The 10,344-nt window shown below is 48.7% G+C and overlaps 1 protein-coding gene across 6 annotated transcripts in view; it reads left to right on the top strand.

The window, feature by feature from the left end:
• The first annotated feature begins 4,554 nt into the window (after positions 1–4,554).
• Positions 4,555–10,344, top strand: part of DIP2C (disco interacting protein 2 homolog C) — a 313,216-nt gene continuing 307,426 nt past the window's right edge. For 3 of the 6 annotated variants that reach the window (XM_064703928.1, XM_064703927.1, XM_064703925.1), the window contains exon 1: positions 4,556–4,955. In XM_064703928.1, the coding sequence (XP_064559998.1) occupies positions 4,871–4,955 (85 nt within the window). In that variant the 5' untranslated portion in view covers positions 4,556–4,870. Of the gene's footprint in view, positions 4,956–10,344 lie in introns of all 6 variants that reach the window. The other 3 variants (XM_064703926.1, XM_064703930.1, XM_064703929.1) reach the window with 2 other exon arrangements.

The raw sequence follows: 10,344 nt of genomic DNA, 5'->3' as shown, positions 1-10,344 counted from the left end.
GAGAGGGACATCCAAATTATTTCAAAGTATTGAGACAGAGAATCAAATGCCCAGATATGCAGCAATTGACATCTGCCATATGCCCACTGTAATTAAACAAATTTCAGGTGTCTAAACAGTTTGGAGAAATGGAATACGGTGCTTGCTCAGGTGGCACAACAGAGAATGAAAATCATGTGTGAGAAAGGATGATGTGGCTTCCCTTCCCCTTCCTTTTCCCCTTCCCTTCCCTTCCCTTCCCTTCCCTTCCCTTCCCTTCCCTTCCCTTCCCTTCCCTTCCCTTCCCTTCCCTTCCCTTCCCTTCCCTTCCCTTCCCTTCCCTTCCCTTCCCTTCCCTTCCCTTCCCTTCCCTGTCCCCTTCTGCTTCCCCAAGACAAAAATTAGATGATGTGATTGGATTCAAATTTTAAGCATGAAAAGAAATTAGAACCAACCTGGAAATAATTATAGAACCCTTTGCATGCCATTCATGGGAAACTTGATTAATTTATCTAACTAATGAATTCTTTTGCTATTTACAGTCAGCATCAGGGAGCCATCCAGACACATATGTGGTAGATACAGCGAAAGAATAATGCATTTCATGATCTGTTTGTGAGACATGAGCAGACAGATGCAAATAGATGGAATGGAAGTGGAGAGGTGAAGGGGAACAAATAAATTGACTTCAACAGCAAAAAAAGGAAAGTAATACATCTTTGCATAAGCGATGCCAGACAAGCATGTTCATCCCATCCCACAGTAGGATTATTTCCTACAGCATATTCATGATTGCTTTGTCTACTCTGGTTTTAATGTTTCAAATTATGGGGATTCCACCATTTCCTTTGAGAGCCTCCTCTGAAGTCTAATGCTGCTCATCCCCTGGAAGCTTTCCCTGATATGTGTTTCAGCTGCTGTTCCTATTTCCATTACATTACTCAGTTAGATCCTCTTTATGCTGCTTTCCTCCCAGCTTCAACTTCCCTGGTGCTTCTGCCTTTCAAATCATCATGGGCAGCTGTTTGGGCCATCTCTGCTGTTGTTTCACAAACTGAGTAAGCATTTCTGTAATCTCTCCTTATAACCCAGTCCCTCCAGGCAGATGATTATTTTGGCTGGTTTTTTTTGAATGCCTCCTGCTTTTGACTTTTTTTTACTACATTGACCAAATTCCCACTCCCCCCTCTCCCAGACAGAAGAGAAGCTGACCTGTTCATTCACAGACACAGTCCTCTTGTTTTTGCTAAGGTGTGCAGGAGACACACACATATTTTAGGTGCTTTAAGTTAACAGTGTCTCTACACAAGAGCTCTTCCTTTCCCTAAATATTTTTAGTGCCTTGTCCTTTTCCTAAAGTTGACATATACTGACACACTGATATACTGTGAATGTTCTCTGGCATAGACCTGGCCTTGGGCTAAATCTCTGCAAATGTGGATACATCTTCTGCTGTGAGAGAGCTGGGAAAAAGATTTTTACATAAGCAAGGTGAGTTCTGTGTGGTCCTTCAGAGGTTTCACTCAGGTACCAATACCATAAGGTGATCCACAGTCAACAGTAGGATTTGGCTGCTACACATGTACTCTTAAGTAAAAATACTCTTCTTTCTGACCTAATTAATCAGTGCATCCAAAATGCAAACAGTATCCTGCTCTTCTTGGAGTCTGGAACTTTCCCAAGTCACAACCTCTTACCTATAAACCTAAAAGGATCTATGAATAAAGACCAGCAAGTCAAAAGTCCTGACTTGCTTCTTTTTCATTGCAATTTCAGTGTTTCATCAAAATTATTGTGCAAGTTTATATGCTTGAGATTTCCTTCCTGGAGACTGGGCTCTGACACTTTGCATAAATAAGAAATGTCTCCTCTAGAGACAGCCCAAGGGGAATCAGTGGGCTTTCCAGAGGAGGCTGCCATGGCCCCATGCATGTCCCCATGTTGGAGCTGTCAGAGCCCCACGTCAAGGCTCCTACAGCTCTCACCTCTGCCTGCACCAGCCCCAGGTGATGGGATGGCCCTGCCTGCCCGGGGGGGCCCTGCAGACCCCAAAGGCTCTCCACAGGAGCCAAGACCAAGGACATCATCCTGAGTGTTTGCTGAATTCAGCCATTTCCACTTCTGCTGGGTGACATCCAAGCCCAAGTGATCACTCTTCCTTTCAAAGCACCCAACAGCTGGAACCCTGGGCTTGTCATGGAGGAGCCAAGAAAATTCAGTCACAATGTGAGTGTTCAACCACTTCTCTTTAGGTCCCTTTGTACAACTTCCTGAAAGGAAAAATTTGTAAAGTGGTGTAAACAGCAGCAGTACAGTGTCTGTAATGATCAGGGAACAAGTTAAATACTCGTATCAGCACTGGGGAAATAAAGTTGCAACTCAGAGATGCACACTGGTGAAGGCAGCAGGACCACCACAAAGCCTTCCCTTGCCTCCCTGCTGGCTGCCTCCATCACACTTGAAAAAGCCACTCCTGCAGAAGGCTGATTCTCTCAGCCTATTTCATCCCACTGCACACAATAAACAAACAAAACTCAGATTCTCAGGTAGGAACCCTGGAGCATATTTGGATTTAATTGCTTTTCTTTGTTTAGATCTGGATGTAATGAACAAGAAAGACCTGGATATTTTTTTGAGTGTCTGTATTTGAAACATGCAGTGTTCAACTAAAGGTAAAAATTCTTACTCCTGGCCAGCACAGTTCTGGAGGAGAGGCATTTGTATGGCCCTAAATAATGTGTGTCACCATGCTGCTGAAAGCAATGCCCCTTCTCAAAGGAGCCTGACCAGGTGGGTTTCCTCCTCACCGCATTGAAGAGAAACCCACCAGAGATTACAAGAAAACAACATATATGACAATGAAACAAACAGCAGCACCATGAAATTAAGGGACACTGTGTGTGCACAAGCCTTGTTTACACCAGGCAAACTCACCAAAGTCTCCCAACCTGTTCTGCTGCTGGTCTGGCTGGAGTGATGCTGGCATGGGCCACGGCTGGGTGTGAACAGCTCTCCAGTCTGGGGCTGGCAACCAGTGAAAACAGGAGAAACCACCAGCCCTGCACACGCTGCAGGAATCACTCCAGTGCTAGTGCCTGTGCAGCACAGCTGTGACATGACATTATTTGGTTTCCTTCCACAATGTCATAAAATACTACTTTGTTTAGTATAGTTGCAGCCTAAGCTCTATCTTTTCAAGAAACTCCTACATCCTTTTCTGTCCCTGACTAGAGCAGTAAGCTGGTAAGTCAAGGCTCACCTGGGGAGGGTTATGATTTTTCCTTTCTCCTGACATTGTGTCCCACAAGACCTGTCCTAGCTTTCGGATTCCCAAGGATTTTTGAAACCGCTGGTTCTGTGGTGTCTTGCTCCTTCCTTCTCATGAGGGATTAAAACAACCCACCAAATCTAAGCCAAACTACTAACCCCAGCCCAAACAAAAAAAAGAAAGAAAATACGTACAGGGGAAAAAAAGGAAGATGCTCCTTGCGGAATACATTTGTTGATTTGAAAGGTAGTTTTATTAAATGTTTTCAAAACATTCCTTCTTTTGTAGGAGTGGTGTAATTAAGAGACCTTCTTACCGTATTCCCCAGATATTGGCTCAGTGTCAGCTGGTACACGTGACAACTTCGTTCTTTATCATCTTATTAAAATTGCTACTCTTCCATGGCAATGTCCAACCATGGTTTAGTGATATACACACCAGAATTACCATGGCTTGTTTGGAATGGAATGGAATGGAATGGAATAGAATAGAATAATTTCGGTTGGGAAAGACCTCTAAGATCATGGAGTCCCACTGCTAACCTGACACCGTGCAGTCCTCCATTGGCTGTACGCAGAGAATAGGTGTGAAGATAGGGGTAGGCTAGAAGTTGTTCGGCAGGTGGGGAAGGAAAAGGGGGCACAGGGTTTCGGAGCCAAATCTCTGCCTGCCTCGAGCACATCACTCCTTCCCCGCCTGCCTCGTGCAGCCCCGGTCCTGGGTGCTGGCATGAGTGGAAGCCAGTGCAGCTCTGCCCGGGGTCCCCCCGCACCGCCGGCCCCGCACCCCCGACTTCACACACCCCGGCCCCGCACACCCCTCACACCCCCGGCCCCTCACATCCTTCACACCTGGCACACCCCCGTTCCCTCACACCCCGGTCCCGCACACCACAGGCCCGGCACACCCCTCACACCTCTCACGCCCCGCACACCCCTCACACCCCGATCCCTCACACCCAGGTCCTTCACACCCCTCACACCCCGGCCCCTCACACCCCTCACGCCCTTCACACCCCCGGCCCCTCACACCCCGCCGTCCCCCGGCAGCGGCGGCCCCGGCGCGTGGGGCGGGCGGGGCGGCCCGAGCAGCGCGGGGCGCCCCCTGCGGGCGGCGCTGGGGCGGCGCGGTCACGTGGATGTGACAGCGGCAGTGCCCGGCCAGCCCCAGTCGCGGCAGCGGCACCGCAGCGCCAGCGCCGCCGCCAGCCCGAGCCGGGCGGGGACAGCGGGGCCGGGGCCGGGGCGAGGCCAGGGGGAGCCGCCGCCGCGGTGCCGGGCGGCGGCGGGCGGGGGGTGGGCCGGGCGCGGCGAGGATCCGATGCGGAGCGATCGCGGGCGGGCGGCGGGAGCAGCCATGGCGGGGCCCCGCTGAAGGAGGCGGCGAAGGAGGAGGAGGAGGAGAGGGGAGGAGAGGAGAAACCTCCGCATTCCCTCCCTCCGCGCCCCGTCCCCCCGCGCGGACCGCCCGCCCGCCCGCCTCCCCCTGCATGCCCGGCTGAGACCGCGGGGAGGACTCAGCCACCCGCCGCGGCCCCGCCGCCTTCCCGCGCCCCGCCAGCCGCGGACAAAGGGGGAGAGCGGGCAGCCAGAGGAGGGGAGAGCCCGTCCCCGCCGCGCGAGCATGGCGGACCGCAGCCTGGAGAGCGTGTCCCTGCCGCTGGAGGTGCGGGCCCGGCTGGCCGAGCTGGAGCTGGAGCTCTCCGAAGGTAAAGGCGCGGCGGGGTGGGCGCGGGCGGCGCGGCAGCGGCGCGGCACCCTCGGCCCGCTCCCCCATCGGCACCCTCCGCCCTGCGGCCCTGCGGGGCCGGCCCCAGCCCGATGGCGCCCAGGGGCTCCCCTGATGGCCCCTGCCGCTGTCGGGGACCCCGGCGCGGGGGTTTTGTTCTACCTGCGAGCCCCCCGCGCTCCGGCGCGGCGCGGGCGGGGGCGGCAGGGGGCTCTGGCGGCGGGGCTCGGCCGCGCACGCGGTGGTGCGGGAGCTGGAACAATCCGTGGGGATGGCTGCTGGGGGCTCCTGCCCTGCCAGGGAAACGCGGCTTGGCGGAATCGTGCCGTGTACCTGCGAGCCAACCCCGCTGTGGCCGCATCGAGAGACTCCCACGGAGTCCACGCAGCGTGTGTGTGTCGGCTGCAACAAAACACCCCCTGATAAGGTCGTTGTGGACAATACCAGTCAGGTCACTCAGACGAAACGATATATATATATATTTTTAATCGCGGGATTTTTTTTTTTTTTAATGTATAATTGAAAGGTTGTGGTGGCTTCTTGGCGTGGCTGGTTGTGATGCTCCGCCGGTCCCCGGGCTGGGAAGTCGCGCACGCAGCCCGAGCTGTTGCCGTGGCAGGGAGGATGAGCAGGAGCCCCAGCCCGCCCTCCGCTCCTCAGCCCGGCTCCCGCTCCCCGCTTCCATGTGTGCCTGCACGGGGAAGGAGCGACAGGCAGGCAGCGAGCAGTGCCTGTCAGTGTCCTCGCTGGTGGCCACTGAGCGACCAGGGTCGTGGAGACGGTTTTAGTGTATCAGATGTAATCTGTGTCTCCCGGAGGAAGAGAGTGGGCAGTATTCATGTGCATTGATGCTAGCGTTGGCTCTTTCCTGGAACGCAAATCTGCTATTAGCTGCCCCCTCTTTTTTTTTTTTTTTTAAATTTTTTTTTTAATAATGGCCCCCAAAAATCAGGGTTCGTTCACCACCAAGAGGCTACAGCACTTCATAGAAGGGATAAATGACCCAGCGTGTCCCAAATTAGTTATTGGAAGTGGTCAATATATTGAGCTGTCTGTCTTCTGTCTTTTTGTAACGGTTTGTAAGGGCTCCGAGCCAGAAAGTAAAATGCGCTGGGGCCAGTTTCATCAGCAGGGAGGAGCTGATGTTGACATTGTGTTTTAACGCTTTGAGGGTGAAGAGAATGAACTACTGAGATTGCCTGTGGCTCTCATTTCTGTGCCTCCTCCTCCCTGTCGGTACCCTGAAAACTTGAAGCGAGAGGAGTTAAATACAGAATTGCCTTTCTGTGGTGCGCTGCCAGTCCATTGGCCCTCATCTGTGGTAGTGAGGGTGGGAAGAGCTGTTTGTATCATGGTACATGTAACGTTGTTGCTTTATGCAGAAAATGCTTCTTGGTGTGTCACATCATTGTCTACACACCAATGAGATACTAATTAAAACATCTGTTAGTAAATGCTTCCAAAAAAACCTGAAATCAAACTGGCATAGACCCTCAATAAATATGCTAATGTAGTGTACCAAAGTTGTAATGCAGTTTTATGGTGTGGTTTCTGTTGCTGTAAGCATAATCCAAGAAAGCTCTGAGGAAGTGGGACATGGTTTGAAATTGAGCATCTGTATCTGCAGTGCTGTAACTTCCCTGCAGCCAGATCTGGAATGAGTTTAGGCCACTGACAGTATCTTTCTTTATGTGCCACTGGTGTTACACCCAGCACACGGGGTGACTCGTGTGTTCTGACTGTGGCAGCCTAAATGAGGATCAGTTGGAATTGGGAGGCAGGTAAAGAACAGACAATGTCACATTTTCAATGTCTTTCCCCAGGCTGCTCTTGGTGTGTTCTTAGTCAAGTGCATGACAGTCTTCAGTGCCTGTGAAAATGAAATAATTTACTACTTAAAGCTCCTACCTTTAGGCATGTTGCATCTCCTGGCCTGTTCCCAGAATTAGTCCCTACAGAGAGTGGGATCAGTAATTAGTACAGTTTTATCATGCTGTAGAAGTCATACTCTGGCCATGCTACTCCTGAGTTAAATGGTTTTCAAGGCAACTCTGTGTTTCTTTACACCCTGAACATGCAGTACCTTCTGCTTGTGCTTTGCCTGGCTGTAATGAGCCAGTCCACTGCCTTCATTCACTGAGATGCACTTATGCAAGTGCATAAAAGTTCACGTGGTTGAGGTTTTAACATGTGTTCTGCTCATGATGTGTTAGGGTGTCTCTGCTGCCTTTGTGAAGCAGGAGACTTTTGGAGGCAATAGCCAACTGCGTGCTTTAATGTGTCTGGGTCTCATTGATAATATTGGGAGCAGAGTGACTGCTGTAATTTATGCCCCTTTTTAAAGGGCTTTCCCAAGTCAGACTTGCTAGGAAGATGTTTTTTCAAGTGCTTAATTTCTGAAACATTGTGTTTGTTGTATTGTTTGAGTGTGAGTTTTTATTTCTGGGTGCTGTGGGTCTTAGAGCTGCTGCTTGTACCCAAGCCACGTTGTTCTCTGTGCCAAAACCTGCCATGGCCAGTGGTGCAGCTTTAGGAACAGTTTCTGAAGGAGAGCTACTGCTTTGTAGAGGAGCAGCAGCAGGATTATTGCGTGGTTATTCCTCAGCTGTGAGCTAAAGCTGTCTCCTTCCTAGCTCTAGGAAGTGTGATAGCGTGGGTCCTACCCACGCAGTGCATCTTGAAGCTGAGCATAGAATAGCTGGTGTCCCTGTGCCCAGACCTGGTTACTGTGCCACTAGCACAGCCTGCATTGTGCAGGTGTTGCAATCACAACAATCACTGCTAGTCCTCATCGCACGTTTCACTTTGGCCGTGGCATTTTCCCCACCCCGTGTCGCCAAATCCCGAGTTCCTGGTTCAGCTGCACGCTCAGCATTGCCTCTCTGGCAGCTGAGATGTGGCAGGAGAGCCTCAGGAAGTGTCTGCTGGGCACGTGGCATGTAGGGTTATGGCTTTGTAGACCATAGAGCAAAGTGCTTTTTTTTCTTTTATTTTTTTTAGCAGTGCTTGTTTGTTGTGCACTGCTTGCTTGTTGAAAGGGAGGAGGAAGGTTAGAAGGCACGTAATGGTATTCTGGGAAGTTTGTCTCTGTGACAAGCCTAACCTGTTGGTTACTGTGGGCAAGCCGCATGCCTTCCACCTCCCCTTTGCTGTGGTCTGAATGGGCTTTTCTTGGTTTAAACGTAGCAATTTCAAAGGTACTATGGATGCAAATGAGAATAACCATTTTAGATTTTGTTAGTTTCGTTAGTATGACTTGGCAGGTGGGGATCAGCCAGGCTCAGAGGTGCTTAGCACGTTCCTCTGTGGCTGTGTGCAGGTTGAGGAGGAGCCTGGCACTCTGAGAGCCATGTTCACAGTGGTGTGGTGGCATGTAGTGTTACACTCAGCCTCGGGCATCAGCAGCACACTCCTTGTTGGTGTTTTCACTGCATTTTGGGAAGGGGATGTTGCTTCTGTGTTTCTCAGGACACAGTGGCTCAACAGCACTTTAAATTTTTTAAATGTTGGAAGTTGTGGAATCATCCTTGATTCCAGATGTTCTAGAGACACTTGTTAGGCTGTGCTTGAGTGAACATGCTTGGTGCTGGTATGTTATGTTCACATTCTCTGACACTGGGGTAGTTTTCCTGAGCTGCTAAAGCTTGCACTGCTCAGAAGTGGCCCTTCTAGGCTGATGCAATCAACATGTCACTCTGCAGTAGCTGTACTTCGGGGCTGCTTAGGATTTTATGAGGTTTTAGTTTTCTAACGATGTATAAAATTGTACTGGGTGGAAATAGATGAATCATCCTGTTTTTTAGAATAGCTAGGGGGTTGTTAACTGAAGAACTGATTAAATAAAACCAGGAGTCCTGAAATGTGCTGTCTTCTTAAAAAAAAAAAAAAACAAACCAAAAAAGTCATTCTACAACACCTTCATTCTTTAGAACACTTAAGAATTTAAGAAATGCCCCCTCCCCCTTTTCTCATTTTGCCCTTAATTGCAGGGTATACAAGGTTAAATTGCCCTTCCAATTATTTCGTGAACCAAAATTAATTGGGCAAAGATGCTCTATATTTCTTCCAGTATTTTATCCAAGTGTCAGATAACATAGCAGAAACGCTTAAAGAACCACAGACACCACATGGAAAATTTGAAAACCATCCTGTTCAGAAACTATTCTCCCTGTATTCCATACTATACTTCCAGTCCTCTTCCATTTTAAACATGTAAAGCATAGCAGGTTTCTTTTTTTGAAAATCTCAGGTTTTCTCCAAGGAGCACTTTCAAAAAAAGTCTCAGCAGATCTTTAATAAGTGATTACTTATTCCCAAAGGCACTGGACTTGCAGTCACCTAATTAATTTGGTCCTCTACTTTCACTGTATTGACTGGCTCAATTATATTTGGTAATATTGCTTGAGTTGATTGAGTCACTTTCTGGCCAAGTTTATTATTTTATTAGGTATAAGTTATGTCTTTTGTTGTGTGCCTGTAGTTGCTGTGTTGAGACCGGAGATGTGTAGTTAGCTTCTCTTGTTATTATTTCTCCCCAATATTTGCCAGCTGACTTCACTCACAGAGAGGTTTTAAAGTGTGAAAATTTCAATAACTAGCACACCTCTGTGATTTGGGACGCAGAGTCATCCTTTTAATTCACTCCTTGAGAGATAATGCTCTGCTTGGAAAGTGAGTATCGCCTGTGTAATGACAGAGTGTCTGAGTTTAGGTGAGAAATGAACTAAGAAATTCAACACTCACCTTTGCCTCTTGTTTTTTTGAGCTGTTAGGATGCAGTTGACTTGTGTTTTCAGTTATTTTTTTCTGGTGGAGAGAGGACTAATTTACTCAAAATACATAAAGCTGGAATTTTCATATAATTTATAATGAAGGCTAGGGCTTTAAAAATATACTGGATATCATGGAAACTATGATGAAATCAAGAGCACTGTCAACAGAACCCTTTCTTTGTACGATGAAGCTCCTCTCATCAGCTATTTTGTTTCTCTGATGGTGCTCAAGTTGGAGAGGGATAATAACTTGATTATTTTAAAAACAGGTTCAATTCATTCATGAGTATTTTAAGGCATTGGAATTTGAAGAAATAAAAAATATTTATTTTGAATATTTTTATTTGCTTCCTTCACTGTGCTCTTTGGACTTAAGAGCTTCTACTGGGTGTCGAAAGAATTCTCTGCCACTCCTTCTGTAGAAGTACATGGTAATGCCTTGTAAAACAGCCTATGCAAATGTGCAGGATGTTCCCAGAACAGCTGTCCTGGAGGCATGCTGTAAATATACCTTTATTGCCAGCTGACGTGGAGCAGCGCTGATGCCCAAGGGTTACACTTAATGGATCATTCAGATGATCTTTACTGTGTTACACA

The sequence above is a fragment of the Zonotrichia leucophrys genome, chromosome 2, assembly GCF_028769735.1.
Source record: "Zonotrichia leucophrys gambelii isolate GWCS_2022_RI chromosome 2, RI_Zleu_2.0, whole genome shotgun sequence".
Classification (NCBI taxonomy): domain Eukaryota; kingdom Metazoa; phylum Chordata; class Aves; order Passeriformes; family Passerellidae; genus Zonotrichia; species Zonotrichia leucophrys.
This window is presented reverse-complemented; position numbering and strand designations above follow the sequence as displayed.